At 31.8% G+C, this 16,656-nt stretch overlaps 1 protein-coding gene and 1 long non-coding RNA gene across 3 annotated transcripts; both read right to left on the bottom strand.

The window, feature by feature from the left end:
• Window positions 1-1,049: 1,049 nt before the first annotated feature.
• LOC108871593 lies at window positions 1,050-7,923 on the bottom strand. The gene is made up of 3 exons (XR_001958200.2): window positions 4,997-7,923; window positions 1,401-4,867; window positions 1,050-1,269 (listed from the first exon to the last, which is right to left on the bottom strand). It is a non-coding gene; the product is annotated as an uncharacterized LOC108871593 (long non-coding RNA).
• Window positions 7,924-9,502: 1,579 nt separating this feature from the next.
• On the bottom strand, window positions 9,503-15,031 carry LOC103864609 (potassium channel AKT1). 2 transcript variants are annotated; one of them, XM_009142374.3, is made up of 11 exons: window positions 14,599-15,031; window positions 12,503-12,859; window positions 12,379-12,436; window positions 11,979-12,296; window positions 11,646-11,891; window positions 11,473-11,571; window positions 11,337-11,369; window positions 11,061-11,246; window positions 10,778-10,972; window positions 10,611-10,686; window positions 9,503-10,538 (listed from the first exon to the last, which is right to left on the bottom strand). In XM_009142374.3, the coding sequence occupies exons 1-11, from the start codon at window positions 14,769-14,771 to the stop codon at window positions 9,697-9,699; spliced, it is 2,583 nt and encodes an 860-aa protein (XP_009140622.1). In that variant the 5' UTR covers window positions 14,772-15,031; the 3' UTR covers window positions 9,503-9,696. The 2 variants fall into 2 exon arrangements, with proteins under 2 accessions (XP_009140622.1, XP_033145857.1); XM_033289966.1 differs by having other exon boundaries at window positions 12,503-13,061; window positions 14,599-14,833.
• Between the last annotated feature and the right edge of the window lie 1,625 nt (window positions 15,032-16,656).

The following is a 16,656-nucleotide window of genomic DNA, read 5'->3' as shown; positions in this document are numbered from 1 at the left end:
AGTAGACCTGAACTCAAAGCTGAAAGCTGAAGAAGGTGAACGTGTTCCTGATGCCACGCAATACAGACGCCTTGCTGGAGCCCTGCAATATCTCACGTTTACGAGGCCAGACATAGCTTATGCTGTTCATCAAATCTGTCTCTTTATGCACGATCCGCGCATACCACATCTTCACGCTCTGAAACGCATCATACGATATCTCCAGGGGACAAAGGAGTTAGGCCTTCAGCTTCACAAGGGCTCTGTCAAACAACTGGTAGCATATTCGGATGCGGACTGGGCTGGTTGTCCAGACACACGACAATCAACTTCGGGGTACTGCGTTTACTTGGGAGACAATCTTGTCTCTTGGTCCTCAAAACGTCAAACCTCTGTTTCGCGATCAAGTGCGGAGGCTGAGTACAAGGGAGTGGCCAATGCAGTTGCAGAGCTAACATGGATAAGGAATCTAATGTTTGAACTTGGCATTCCAATCTCCAAAGCTTCGATCGTCTACTGCGACAACATAAGTTCAGTTTACTTAGCTCATAATCCAGTTCGTCATCAACGCACTAAACATGTCGAAATTGACATTCACTTTGTACGAGAAAAGGTGGCGCTGGGTCACGTTAAGGTTCTGTTCGTTCCATCCTCTCTTCAGTACGCTGATATTTTCACAAAGGGACTGCCCACCAGCTTGTTCAATGACTTCAGAACCAGTCTCACCGTTCGCTCTCCACACGCTGCGACTGAGGGAGGGTGTTAGAATATAGAATATTCTCTTAGTAGATAAGATACAATCTTTGTGAAATCTTGTAGTTACGATACTCATGTAACAACCTTGGCTATTTATGCCGTGTGAATAGAACCACTCTCCTCAAGGAGATTAACCAAGCTTTCAGACAACCCGTGACCTATCGGTAAGGTTAGCCTCTGCAAAGACGGACTAATCACAGCTACGGTTTTCATGTTGTCCTGACCATTTCGTTCGATAACCAGATCGTCAAGAACTGGGCAGTAGGATATAAGCAGCCGAAAACAGTCGTTGTTCAGGTACGTCACGCGTCCGAGATGCAGAGTTTTCAATTTAGGGAGAGAAACCGTGCGAGGAACATCCTAGCAAGGTCTGATACATACTTGTTATCCACGAACTCGAGTTTAGGCACCCACGTCCAAAGAAACTCCCATCGTTTAGACAAAATGCTGGTGGATACAGAAACTTTTGTCGGAACGAACGTTAGTATCCTGACCAGTAACTCATCGGATAGTCCACTGATTCTGTCCATATAGCTTTTACAATCCAACGGCCATGACCAAATAAAAAACAAGAAGGGTTTAGTAACATAGCCACACAGATGAACGAGACAAAACCCTAGAATGTTGAAAGCTAGAACGGAACAAAACTCTAGAGAAAAATAAACCTGTGAAGTTTAGTGGAGGCTCGACTTTTGCTCTGGAATCGAAATCAGAAGCCAAAGTCAGAAAAGCTTAGAAAGCATTTGTAGCCACTGTATACCCATTTCGCCTACTGATTGACTGAGGTAGGATGTGGGAATCATAAAATATCGTGAATACAAATTGTGTTTCTAGTTGATTGGGTTAGCTAATCCTTTAAGGCCCAAAGAATACAATCATAATGATTTAGATTATGGTAGGCCTGGGCCGATAATCATGGGAACTGATTTTTGACGTCATATTTTATTTTCATAACATGGGTGGATGTTAGTCTTTTTTAAGTTAAAATATTGTTTAATCCAGAAACTAGAACTTGGGATCTTTGGTCATATACGTGTGTGTGTTGGAGACTTGATAGAACTAGTTTTACAATGTAGCCATGGCATATGTAATAATAATGTAGATCAATCACATATAAATATATTTTTATTCATATAAAAATATTTTTAGTCATATAAATGTGTATAAATGAGAGGTTAATTAGTTGAGAATGCACTGGGTGAATGAGGATTATCCTGAGATTTCAATTTGTCTACACAACAACAATATACATCGGCATATATTTCTTCACAGCCTCCTGTTCTGTACCCAAAATTTTTACAGTTTTGTATACATGCTTTGCTGGCCTTACAAGGTGGTCTTCTTTCCGGACATACACGGATTTTTCCTAATTGGAAAAGCAAAAAATTGAAATGATCAATTAATTTCTTATGTAGAACACTACTACTAAACAGTTTTTTCTCCAACAATAGCTACTCTAGTACACAGTTTATTTATTTAAGAAAATTTAAATTTGAAAAAAGAAAATTACCTGAAGCCATTGGTAAAAGGATAAGCGTAGATACCATCAATGAAAATAACAAAAGAGATGAAAACTTGTTTGTTGTCATTTCTTCTTCTGTAAATCCTTCAATTATATAAAATCAATTAAAAGGTAAAGATCCAACTGGAAAATTAGAATTAACAACGTCTAGTATAAGATGAGCATATGAGTATAAGATGAGTATAAGATAACTCAAGGTTCTTCTTGGATCCTAAGACCGGCCAGATCTGAAAGACAAGTGAATCTTCAAGTTTACCTATCATCTTTTTTCCCCTGTTTCTGGTTCAGACATGACTATTTGGAAGGTTGGGAACCGTATTTGCTCTAAGTTTTCTACTAAGGCAGTATGGGAAAATATTAGGAGGGCAAGACCTCCTGTTTATTGGGCGAGATTCATTTGGAACCAAGCTGTTATACCTAAGCATAGAATAACCTCTTGGCCGTATTTGCTCTAAGTTTTCTACTAAGGCAGTATGGGAAAATATTAGGAGGGCAAGACCTCCTGTTTATTGGGCGAGATTCATTTGGAACCAAGCTGTTATACCTAAGCATAGAGTAATCCTACAATGGATCGCTTGGTATCTTGGGGAATAGATTTGGAGAACTGCTGTCTTCTGTGCGGAAACTCCCCGGAATCAAGAGATCATTTGTTCTTTCTATGTCCATACTCTGTTCGAGCCTGGGAGAATGCTATTGGTGTGTTGGGTTTCATTAATCCTCCTATTCAGTGGGAGTTAGTTCTTTACTGGTTATCTTCTGTCAGTACTAATCCTGCCCAGCTAGCAGCGATTCTTCAATTATGGCATGGCTCAATCTATGTCATCTGGCAAGAGCGGAATGCGCGATACCATAATGGGGTTACAAAACCTCATTTCATGTTATCTAGAGAGGTCATCAAGCTGGCAAAGGATAAGTCGATGGCTATGTGTAGCTGTGGGTCAGACTTTGCTTCAAGTTTAGTTGCTCTGTGGTCTTCAGTCTGATAATGTAGCCTCCTGTTGCTGCATTTTCTTTGTTTCACTTCCATGGCTGTCGAAGTCATTGTGACCCTCTCCCTATGTTTCTTTTTAAATTTCACTATGTTTTTTTTTAGTACGTTTTTTTAAGCTTCTCATGTACTCTGTTTCCTTTTAATATGAAAGCCAGTTAAAAAAAAAAAAGATGAGCATATGTTGTCTTTTCAACAGAAAAGTTTCAACATAATACACAAATTTAATTATTTATTTACCTTATGTCTTTGCGGTAGTTACAAATAAAATTATATATATATATATATATATATATATATATATATATATATATATATATATATATATCTTAAAGTTATTTCACACTATGCAAGTAATTTGTATCATGTAATGAGTTTTCCATTAACATAAATTTTAACTGTGAAGTTGGTTAACAGAACTCATAATAAAGTTGAAGAAACATTTCAGAATCTACATTATATTAAAATAGAGTAATTATTTTTATATATTATTGACAATTATACTAGGACCATTTAATTAATTACTTAATATGACATATTTAATTATTTACACTAATTAATCAAATATATAATATTTATAGAAAATCTTAATAATCATTAAAATATTAAAAATAAATAAATCTTAACTTTATTTTAGTTATAACAAAATTTGTTGAGAAAAACTACCAAAATCCTACAAAAGTTTAAAAATCTTTGTTATAAAATAATATATTAATTAATTTCGTAACTACAATATATTATTATTATAAATTTATGTTAATTAAAATTTTATTATATAAAAAAACTCTTGCTTATCTTTTTTATAAATTTTATTACTATAATTCATATATTATATTTGAGTCTATATTCTATTAAAATAGAGTCATATTTTTATCTACTGTTGATAAGTCATAATACGATCATTTAATTACTCACTTAATATGACATATTTGATTATTTACATTAATTAACCACATATATAACATTTTTATAATATCTTAAATATTAACAATAAATAAATTTTAACTATAAATTTGAACTTTATTTTTAGTTATAACAAAATTTGTTGAAAAAATATCTAACAAAATTAACTAATATTATTTAGTTGGATATTTTAACTAATATCCAACAAAAGTTTGGATTTTTTTATTATTAAATAATGCATTAATTTTTTTCTTAATTAGTAAAATAATATTATTATAAATTTATGTTAATTAAAATTTTATTTTAAAAATATTTCTATTTTTATAAATTTAATAATTCTAGTGGTAAAGTTTTCAATAGATTATCTCAAAAAAAAAAAGTATAAAAGAAAATGAATTTTTTTGTAGAATATATCAAAGAAGAACTTTTGAGATATTTTCTAAAAAATTTGATATCCTCAAGTGGAAATGTTGAAGGACATTGGAGGAGAAAGCTCTGTATGACTGGAGATTTGAGTAATGGCAGATTCTTGTTGATGAAATCCTTGATAGCAGTGTCTGATCCGTACTTGATATCCACGAACTCGAGTTTAGGAACCCACGTCCAGAGAGACTCCCATCGTTTAGACAAAATGCTAGTAGAGACAGCGACTTTTGTCGGAACAAACGTTAGTATCCTGACCAGTAACTCATCGGACAGTCCACTGATTCTGTCCATACCTTTTACAATCCGACCATGACCAAATAAAAAACAAGAACGATTTAGTAAGATAGCCACACAGATGAACAAGACAAAACCCTAGAATGTTGAAAGCTAGAACGGAACCAAACCTAGAGAGAAAAATAAACCTGTGAAGTTTAGTGGAGGCTCGACTTTTGCTCTGGAATCAAAATCAGAAGACAAAATTCAGAAAAGCTCGGAGAGCTTAGAAAGCATTTGTCGCCACTGTATTACCCATTTCGCCTACTGATTTTCTGAGAAAACGAGGAAGAGGAAGGAAGAATAAGAAAATATCGGGAACACAACCGTTGTGTTTCTAGTTGATTGGGTTTAGCGAATCCTTTAAGGCTCACAGAATACAATCATAATGATTTAGATTATGGTGGGCCTGGGCTGATAATCATGTGAACTGATTTTTCACGTCATATTTTATTTTCTAACATGGATCGGATATTAGAGTCTTTTAAAGTTAAAATATTGTTTAGTCCAGAAACTAGAACTTGGGATCTTTGGTCAATACGTGTGTTGGAGACTTGATAGAAGTAGTTTTACAATGTAGCCATGGCAAATGTAATAATAATGTAAATCAGTCACATATAAATATATTTTAAGTCATATAAATACACATATAAATGAGAGGTTAATTAGTTGGGAATGCATTAGGTGAATGACGATTATCCTGAGATTTCAATTTGTCTATACAACAACAATATATATGGGTATGTTCATATTTATATTCACAGCCTCCTGTTCTGTACCCTAAATTTTCACAGTTTTGTATACATGCTTGGCTGGCCTTACAAGGTGGTCTCCTTTCCGGACATATACGTATTTTTCCTAATTGGGAAAGAAAAAAATTGAAATGATCAATTAATTTTTTATGTAGAACACTAACTACTACACAGTTTTTTCTCCAACAATAGCTACTCAAGTACAAATTTTATTTATTTGAGAAAATTTAAATTTGAAAAAAAAAAAGAAAATTACCTGAAGCCATTGGTAAAAGGATAAGCGTAGATACCATCAATGAAAATAAAAAAAGAGATGAAAACTTGTTTGTTGTCATTTCTTATGATTTAGAATATGCAACAACTACTTTTCTTCTTCTGTAAATCCTTCAATTATATAAAACCAATTAAAAGGTAAAGATCCAAATGGAAAATTAGAATTAACAACGTCTAGTATAAGATGAGCATATGTTGTCTTTTCAACAGAAAAGCTTCAACATAATACACAAATTTAATTATTTATTTACCTTATGTCTTTGCGGTCGTTACAAATAAATTATTATGGTGTTATATATATATATATATATATATATATATATCTTAAAGTTATTTCATACTATGCAAGTAATTTGTATCATGTAATGAGTTTTCCATTAACATAAATTTTAACTGTGAAGTTGGTCAACAGAGCTCATAATAAAGTTAAAGAAACGTTTCAGAATCTACATTATATTAAATAGAATAATTATTATTTTATCTATTAATTACTTAATATGACATATTTAAGTATTTACACTAATTAATAAAATATTTAATATTTAATATTTATAGAAAATTTCAATAATCAATAAAATACTAAAAATAAATAAATAAATTTTAACTTTATTTTAGTTATAACAAAATTTGCGGAGAAAATCTGCTAAAATCCTACTAAAATTTTAAATATATTTGCAACAAGATAATATATTAATTAATTTTGTAACTAATAATATATTATTATTATTATAAATTTATGTTAATTAAAATTTTATTATATAAAAAACTATTGCTAATTTTTTTTGTAAATTTTTTTGTTATAATCCATATATTATATTAGAGTTTATACATTCTATTAAAATAGAGTTACATTTTTATCTACGGTTAATACGATCATTTAATTAATCTCTTAATTGTTACAAAATTTTTTTTATCTCTTAATATGACATATTTGATTATTTATATTAATTAATTACACATATAATGTTTCTATAAAATCTTTATAATCAATAAAAATATTAACAATAAATAAATTTTAACTATAAATTTGAACTTTATTTTTAGTTATAAAAAAATTTGTTGAGAAAACATTTAACAATATCAAACTAAAATGTTGGATTTTTTATTATTAAATAATGCATTAATTAATTTATTAATTAGTAAATAATATTATTATAAATTTATGTTAATTAAAATTTTATTATAAAAATTGTTGCTATTTTTTATAAATTTAATAATTCTAGTGATAAAATTTTCAATAGAATATCTAAAAATAAATAATAAAAATGAAAAGGTATATAAAAGAGAATGATTTTTTTTGTAGAATATATCAAAGAAGAACTTTTGAGATATTTTCTAAAAATTTTGAGTCATATGTCAACATATAATTAAATTCATCCTTTTAAATAAAGTAAAAAATTATATTCTACAAATGTATTAAGATAATATTATTTTGTATTTGAAATACCTATTTGAAGATATTACCCCTTAAATTTGCTGTAAGACATTGGTGAAGAAAAATTCTCAGAAAAATCTTAGTGAAACAACAGAGAAAAGAAAAAGAAGTTACAGACACACGTTAACTATTTTCTTTTTTTGGCCGAAAGAAAACAGTTAACGTGGGTTTGTATGTTCTTTTTATTTTCTCAGTGAAACAACATGGAAAAGAAAAAGAAATACAAATCCTAGTTAACTGTTTTCTTGGTTGAATCTCTCTCTGGAAATTTATATTGTTTAACATGACGAACTGAACTCATCTTCTGCCATTTGTCTTTACATCATTGGTTTTCTCCTTTTCTTCGTAACTGATCAACAAAAATAAATTCAGAGCATCATTAGTGATAAGTTTTTCCTATTATGTCTCTCACCATTAATTTATTAATATTTCAACGTAAAAACAGATTTATAATTAAAATTAAAACTGTTAATTTTTTTTTAAACTGTTAAAATTTTGCAGACAAACATATCTATATTATTAAAGTTGAAGTACACATTGAGATTGTTTGGCAATATGAATAGTAATTAAGAAAATAGTGCTGTTTGAAAACATGTATAACAGTAAGTTAGAAAAAAAAATAATGGGCTTATGCTACTAAAAATTTGGAAGTCCATTACATTATATTAAAAAGTAATGGGTCTATGTTACTTGATATATTCAAATAAAAATAATAATTTAAAATTGATTTATATCAAAAATTTATTCAAAAATATACATATATTCAAAATTTGATTTTTACTAACCTATTTTCCAATAACTATTATAAAAATGTTTTCAATATATACAAGAAAAATACAATACAAAGCCCAATTTCAAACACCAACTTAAATTATGGTTATATTTCACATTAAATTTTAAAATATAATATATGCGATTATTTATATGATTGTACGTATAAAATATTATTATTTATAAAAAAACTTATTTGAAGGTACGTATAAAATACGATTAATTATATGATAACACATATTTTGTAATCTATGATGACACATATAGGATATATATATATAATAGTGATTAGGGGTGGGCGTTCGGGTTTGTTTTCGGGTCTTTTTGGGAGTTCGTGTCCAGTTCAGATCTTTCAGGATTTGGTTCGGAATTGGATAACCAATTTAAATAGGTTTGGTTTAAATATTTGGATACAAAATTAATAATTATTTACGTATTATTAGAGTTTTGAGTATTTTTTAATTATTTAAGATATTTACGTTTGATTATTTGTATATATTTTTAAACATTTATGCGAACTTAAAAGTATCATATATATTCTGAATGTATTTATATATATTAAATCTAAAAATAATTAATATATATAAATATATAAATCTATTTTGGATACCAAAAATACTTCGGTTCGGATCGGATTAGGTTTCAGTTCTTCAAATACCAAAATTTTGAATAATTTAGATATTTAATTCTTCGAGTTCGAGTTTTTTTGCTACTTATTCGGATTTAGTACTAATTATTCGGATTGGGATCGGTTCAATTCTTTGAGTTCAAGTTTTTTTGTCCAACCCTAAATAGTGAGATAAATACAAATAGCATTATATTTTTTTTAAAAATACATCCGCACGGACGTGCGAATCAAAATCTAGTGTAGAATTAAAAGGAGGAACATCTCCTCTTAAAGAATAGTTTCTTTGCTTCTTGTTACTCTCTTTCTTACTTTTAACTATTATATTAGACCACCTCCAATGAAATTTTTTTCCATTGAAGCCTTAAAAATATGTATTATGTATATATATTATATTTGTATAAATATTTTTGGAGTCCATAATTTTTGTAGAACTCCTGTGACAAAGGTTTTTTTTTTTAACACATGTAAAGATTTTTAAAATCCCATTTTAAAAATCTTTATCTATTTTGTGGAACCCCACAAATACTTATACATATATAATATATATATATATAACATATATTTTAAGTTTTTCCTATTAGAGGTGCTCTTAATATTTATCTGTAGAGACTCTTCCACAATTGAGCCACTGCTGGTGCTCTCAGCAGCTTCTTTTGTCACATGCTCTTGACACTAGTTTACTCTCCGCTGTTTTCCTGTAATATATTTTGTTTGATGTATGTGAAATTTATTTATTTATTTATCTTCTTGTTTTGGGATTTAGATGCACCGACAAACTCGAGGCTTTGCAGAAAGAGGAAAATACAAAGGGCTCTCTTCACATTCACATTCACATTCACATTCATAGAAACAAGATGTCAATGGTCAATGGTCGATCCACATTTACGCAATCTTTTTCAAGGCTCATTCATATTTTTTTTTTCTGACAATGCTTTTACGGCAAACGTTATCAATTTGCTCATTACTAGCCATACAGAACTTGGATGTCATCTAGGACTGGCTAGAATCAGTTGCAAAGATGAGATGATCTCCATCTCTTATAACATCTACATCATCAATCTCTGCCATGTTCTGATCTTTGCTCATAACTCTGGCAGCAACAATACCACACTTGCTGGAACCCAATTCTAGCAACTCCTTGAAACTCCCTGGAAGCAGCACCAGCTTCACTGCTACCTCATCTTTCTCCTTACAACTAATCGTCACCCTCACCTGGTTCACGACTCTGCTTTCGTCCACCGTGGCAAGCCCGTTCTTTTGCACGTTTTGACTAGCTAAGATCCCAAACAACGAGTTGTCGAAGTTGTTTGTTTTCCGCCTTGGCCTTGTTTCAGTGATCCTAAAGGACACCTCTCTTGATGGAGGGCGGATGTTGGGTTCACTAGTACCTCTTCCTAGGAATCGTCTCGCGGTTTTGAGTATAGGAACCGAGGCACTCGACTCAATATGCGTCCTCTCATTGTTCTTTTCTCTGAATAATGCTTTAATCTCCTCATGCCCTTGTTGGTCAGCGAGATCCTTGGCCGTCCAGTTATGCATATCTTGTTTGTTAACGTCCGCACCTTGCTCGAGGAGATACTTAACCATTTCGATATTCCCTTCACATACAGCAGCATGGAGTGCAGAGGTCCCTGTGGCTCTTGGACGGGTAACATCTCCACCATGTCGAACTATTTCTTTTAGTAGCTTCAAGTTGCCTTGTTCAGCCGCGGTGCATGCAAAATGACCCACATCCCCTGCCTCTATGGTAGCACCATGTTCCAACAATACTTTTACAATTTTCTCATGTCCTTCCACCATTGCTTCCCATAGTGGTATGTTCCCTTCAGCGTCTGCATTTACATTATGGTTTCAGCAATATAAGCAATATACAAATATCTTGAAAAATGTTTTTCAGCAAGTACCTCTACAGTTAGGGTCTGCATGGTACTCCAACAAATGAAGCACACAGTTGAGACTTCCTTTTGATGCTGCTATATGCTGTTTCAAGACAAGAAAAGAAATAATCTAAGTTATAGATTCTAGAAAGCTTAGATGTGGAAAAAAATTAAAAGTCATGAAGTTCACTGACCAGAGGCGTTCTGCCATTGTTATCCGATTCATTTGGATCTTGTCCTCTCTTTAGTAACTGATGTAAAAGCAAATCATCTTCTCTCATAGCAGCGAAGAATAAGTTGATAGGAAGATCCAGTTTACCCTTTGCAAGCATGTTCTCTGTCTCCAACAGAACACTCGCCATCACGGGATCATTCATCTCTTTTAAATGCTACTCTCAAAGAGAATAAAAGAGTTAAAAAATTGTGCAAAATTTTTGAACTATACTTAACACTTGTAAAATATATGTTTGCTCTCACTTGAAGTAAGTTATTCATGATTATGGTTCCATCTCCAACATTAGCCTGAATGATATTCAAGAAAGTTGTACGGTTCATACGCAATAGTTGGCACAGCCGTTTTGTTCTCACAGTAAACAGTTGTGGTTTGTAACACAACACACCTATCTCCCCTATAATGTCTCCAGCTTTAACCTCTTTCACAGCCTGAAATTCTCCACATAACCACTCTATATGAATTCTCAACTCCACACTTTATAAATAAAAAAAAGTAATAAACATAAAATGCTGACTTACATTTTCTGTTCCACCATCTTGAACAACCAAGTCCTGTACCATAACAAAAGTGTGCAAAGAGGTAAAATCATCTTGCATTCTTATAATATATATTTCTATTCAACAAACCGTAGAGAGTTTTGTAAAAGATTATTACCGCAGTACCGTTCACAAGGATGTAGAAGTCTGTTGGCGCTTCGTTCTGCAAGATTACATCTTCTTTTGGTGGGAAGTACTCTGCTTTCATTTCTGAGACCTACATGTAAGAAACGAGATGAATGAATGAATCTTTTAAATGGGATAGGAATATGCTTTTTAAATAGTTTTTACCAGCTGGAAAAGCAAGTCATTGGATACTCCGCGAAAGAGGTAGACTTTATCCATAAGAGAGTAGAAAAGGAAGTGTGATATACTAGATCTAATTGCTTTTGGGAGTGCATCAAGAGTCTCTTGCTGTTGCAGCCCCTCAGAGTCTGTTCGGTACTTCAAGCATAAATGTGCAAGCATCTGATCTTGCAAACGAGGTGGTAAATGGTTCCTACGAGCGAAGTTTGAAGCAGCTTGTATTGTATCTCTCTACACCAAAGGAGAACCAATTTTGTGATTGCCATAATAGCCTCGTGTAATTATACATATAGTTAGGTGATGAAAATGATAACTTACAAAGTTTCTTGTCCGACTTGTTCCATGGACTACCAAATTGGTCATGTTACCAATCAAGTATGCTGTTAACCCGAGGTTGAAGAGCATATAGAAAATGTCAAATATCATTTCCTTTGTGTTCACTGGATGCAAATCACCATAACCAACAGTGGTTAGAGTAGTGATGGACCAGTACATGGAAGTCACATATCGCATCCACAAGCTTTCGTCATGGAAGTTCGCGTTAGATGCTCCAATCCAGGTCTTTGCTGGGTCATGGTGACGTGCGGCGATAAGGTAATAGAAACATGCAGCACAATGAACCGCAAAAATCGTAACCTGCAACATTCTCCAACTAATGAGTTACTCGAGAGTAGTGTGGTTTAATTAAAAGGAACATTTTATGTTTTGATGATCTTACACAAACGAGTTTTGCACACCGGACCCAAAAATAGTTGAAGTTGCGATCTTTTTCAAGCCTGTTTAAAAACAGTGTCAAGATTCTGATAATAGAAGGAACTAATAAAAGGTTATTGATATATTACCTGGCAAACAAGGCACCGACTCTGCGAACACGCCAAAGCCGAAGCATGTTAAATAATCCGTAAGACTGGGATGAGATTTTCATAGCCACCTCAGAGGGGATGGTTGATATGAGGTCGAGGACGAACCAAGAACGCAAGTACTTGAAGGCAATCATTTTACGATCATCGACAAGGAGGTAAGTTGATTTATCAAGGTAACCCACAAAGAAAGTCATGATGATATCGATCGCAAAGAATCCATTCACAATGTTATCGGTGATAGAAAGTGGTGGCCTTGGCTTTCTCAAGAACCCAAACTCAAAAGGGGAAACCCATGCAGTATAAACCACAAGAACCTCTAGGAAAGCCTCCCATATCCTGCATTCAACACGTCCAATTTCAGTATTAATCAATAATCATCATTCCATAGTTTTTGTTATTGTTTGGTACTTGGTAGCCTCAAAGTGTTATTGTTTGATGATGCTATGAATATGAAACATGAATTAGAAGTATTTCTACTTTTTATTACGTATCTTATTTGCTCAGTTTGCATCCGTTGTTGAAATCAATGCATTGAATTCTGCACATTCAACATATCATTTATTATTTTTCCCCACATTCACGTGTTCATTTACATGTTATGGTCAAAAGCAAAGGGGCTTTAAGCCAATTATCCAACCAACTAATGTGATAAAGAACGCTTTGAAATTTCTACATTTGCCTTCGCATTTATAAGATCTTGTTTGTTGACTGTCAAATGAGAACGATAGGGAACTAGGATTTGAATATTCTAAATATTGAATAAAAAGGAGCTTCAATTGTCTGGTAAATCAAATAACAAAAAATTATTATACTATAATCTCTTTTCTAAGAGATACAATAAAAAATAATAAAGAGAAAATAATCCAAAAAGCTGTGCAACTTGACAAAGTTAAGCAAATAGATATATTTTGACATAAAGTAACATCTATACGATATATTATAATTTACGAAAAAGTAAAATGTTATTGTGTTATTTATTGAAATCTTTCAAATATATTTATTTGTAATCATATTGTAGTGGAGCAGCAGTAGTTCCCACTTAAAGAATAGTTACTCTTGATAGAATTTAGGTTTAATTAGTTCTATCAAGCTTTAGAATAAAGCTTATAGGCTATAGCCATATTATTTAACAATTTAATTCACTAAGCAAATCAGTACTTTTGGGAAGAAAATACATGTATACTATTACACATCATTAAATTTATTATGTACACTATTTTTATGTTTACATCACATATTTTTGTTACTATTATATATTACTAACTTGAAACTATTAAATAGTATGTATTAATTGCGTAGCATAGCTAATATGAAATACATATAACTTTATAAATCATATAAATGTATAAAAATAACTATGTGTCATTCTAATTAGTATATTAATATATAGATTAGACGGAATTTATGTTCTAAATAGAATGAAAATTTCTTACTTCATCATAAAATGTTAATATATTTACAAAAAAATATATTCGTTTTTTTTTTAATTTTAAACATGTTAGATATAGAAAAGTCTAAATTCTAAAATGAAATTACAGATTTTTTATTTGTCAACGAAATTACAGATTTAAATTATCATATTTTAAGAGATGGAAAGTAATTAAAATGAAGAGAGAATAAATTTAATAATAGATATATTTTAAAAAGAAAATAAACATATAGAAAGAAGTAAAAATGATTTCAGATGCTCAACCGTATATCACCAAATGTTATATTACACACTATATTCTAACCATCCCACTATTATGATTATTTTATTAATTATAGCTCTAATGTGGTTGTATTGTTGTTATCTTATACTAAATTTGTTTTGTATCGTTGTTATTTTATACTTTTTGGTCGGCCGTCCAAAAAGAGTATTACGTGGGTGTATGATTACTTTTCTTAATTAATATTAGTTTTATTCCCATCTAATCTAATTATCAAAAGAATTACAACTCCAACAAAAAAACTGTTCTTAGCGAAGAAAATTGAACTTTGGTATGTCCGATCCTCGGAAATCAATGAATAAAAGAAGAATCAAGTCAACTGTACTTATGAAGAAGAAACAAGAAGTGGTAAAAAGACAGAGAGACCTGTATTTATGATTGTAAGGAGACACGACGAATCTCTTTAGCTTAATTCGTCGGTTGCTTCTAGCTCCAAGTGATGGTAAGATTCCAGTAGAAAGACTGAAATGACTACTCTCTCTTGAAAGCTGTTCGATCTCATCTATCTCGTGTCTCCCTCTACTCCTGAGACTCCCCATGCTTTTCTTTCTTCTTCTTCACCGATCTCTCTCTTTCTTGACCGATCCTCTCTCTCTCTCTCAGGACTGTTCTTTTCTCTTCAGGACTGTTCTTTTCTCTGCAGGTTTCTGTATAAGAGGCAGAGTACGTGTTAATATTGGGTGTGCCATCTCTGACCTTGTATCCCTTGATTTTCAAGAAAATGTGCCCGCTTTCTGTATCAATAGGACCCACCATCACGTCTTAACATTAACTGTTGTTTTCTCTAATCGTAATTAAATAAAATAGAATATCCCTTTGCCTAGTAGTAATAAAAGCTGTATTACGATGATATTAAAAACATTTGAGGAAAAAAGATAACAAAGAAAATAATGGACGAAAGAGGAAGAGTTGACTTAAAAGATAATTGTAATAAGTCCAGCAGCTGGACAGGTTGAGATCAGCTCTTATTGCTTCTCCACGATCAAAATCTGTCAACCGACTACAACTGTTCTTAATTAGGTACACCTTCCAAGTAAGTATCTACCATTTATAGACATGTACACCATCCCCTTTGGGCAAGAAAAGCTAAAATGATCAACAAGAATCTTAGAAACCTGATAACATCTCTTCGTGAGGTGAAGCGACATGACTTGCTTTGTGGTTCGGCACACGTTCAAACATAAACTAAAAGCGTTAAAAATACATAAGCTAAAAGAAGAAACTGGCATGCTCTGTTTTTTTGGGAGGGGGTCAAACGACCTCTATTTTTTTTTTCTCAATTTCAAGTTTTAAATTCAATTTCAAACTAAGATGCACATAACTGGAAACACAGTGTTTCTGTAATTGAACAGTTTTACATTTAAGTTTTTTTAAAGAGTTGACTAAATGAAGCCAATCAGCAGGATTACTATTTATATTGTTTGATTGACTTAAATAACAAAACAAACAACATTTCAATTTATTTTAAATTATTTTAGCTGATTAAAATATAATTTTCACTTACTTGAAGTAAACTTTTAATTTGTTGATAAAAAAATAAGTAAACATGTAATTTTGTCAAAGGATACTTTCGGTTTACTATTTTTAATTTGGGTTGCTTTTTTTCTTTCATTTTTGGTTACGTTTTGAGATAAAGGAAATGCGATAGGCCATCATAAGAGCCAAATGCATCGTTGATTTGTTGGAACTTGAGTTTTGACAAATGGCTTATGCTAACTTTCCGGCGACTTTTTCGGTGAAGTATGTCACCTAAATGATTAGATTTTAGAGTCACTGGTAATGAGGATTATAAGATCGAGCGTTGTCCCATTTATTTTCCAAAAGTAAAGTAAAAAAATGAATGGGAAATGAATATATAAAAGTGAAAAGTTTGGAAAGATTATAGTCAAACTCTGAATTAACTAAACAACAAAATGTAAGCCTGCTTCCATATTGGTTATGTGAGAAAGAAAAACCTTAACTATATTACGGAGTGAATTTCAATCCATGTTTAAAAGATGCATGGAAGAAATATGGACTACATGCACGCAGCTTGGCTTTGCTTAGGGTGGGTCCTAATCTAGATGAATGTGAATTTTAGACTCAGAAAAAGGTTTATTCTAGGACAATTTATATTGTTTTTTCAAGAATATTTATTGAGTTTTAATAGGAGAATTCGCTGAGTAACCAATTTTGAACAATAACTCCATTTTGACGATATTCACCACTAAGCTAATTTACGACAAGTCGACAACTTGAGAATAGCAAAATGCATCTACCTCTCGAGGTCCCATTTCTTGTGCTAATAGTATTCAGGAAATTCAAGACGCAGAGTCAGCTTCAGCGTTAGAAGCATTAAATTTTAACATGTATTCTATCGTTTTAGCACCGGGTGACTTTTAGGATCACCGTGGGCTAACCTAGTATCTCACACCAATTGACTTT

The sequence above is a fragment of the Brassica rapa genome, chromosome A04 (assembly GCF_000309985.2).
Source record: "Brassica rapa cultivar Chiifu-401-42 chromosome A04, CAAS_Brap_v3.01, whole genome shotgun sequence".
In the NCBI taxonomy this organism is placed as follows: Eukaryota; Viridiplantae; Streptophyta; class Magnoliopsida; order Brassicales; family Brassicaceae; genus Brassica; species Brassica rapa.
This window is presented reverse-complemented; position numbering and strand designations above follow the sequence as displayed.

Bases quoted from the DNA above. Each gene is read 5' to 3' on its own strand.
- LOC103864609 (XM_009142374.3), bottom strand. From the start codon at position 14,771: ATGGGGAGTCTCAGGAGTAGAGGGAGACACGAGATAGATGAGATCGAA. The intron at 11,572-11,645 runs GTAAAAACTATT...TCTTACATGTAG, and splicing joins ATGACTTGCTTTTCCAGCTG to GTCTCAGAAATGAAAGCAGA. The intron at 10,687-10,777 runs GTCAGTGAACTT...GTCTTGAAACAG, and splicing joins ACAATGGCAGAACGCCTCTG to CATATAGCAGCATCAAAAGG.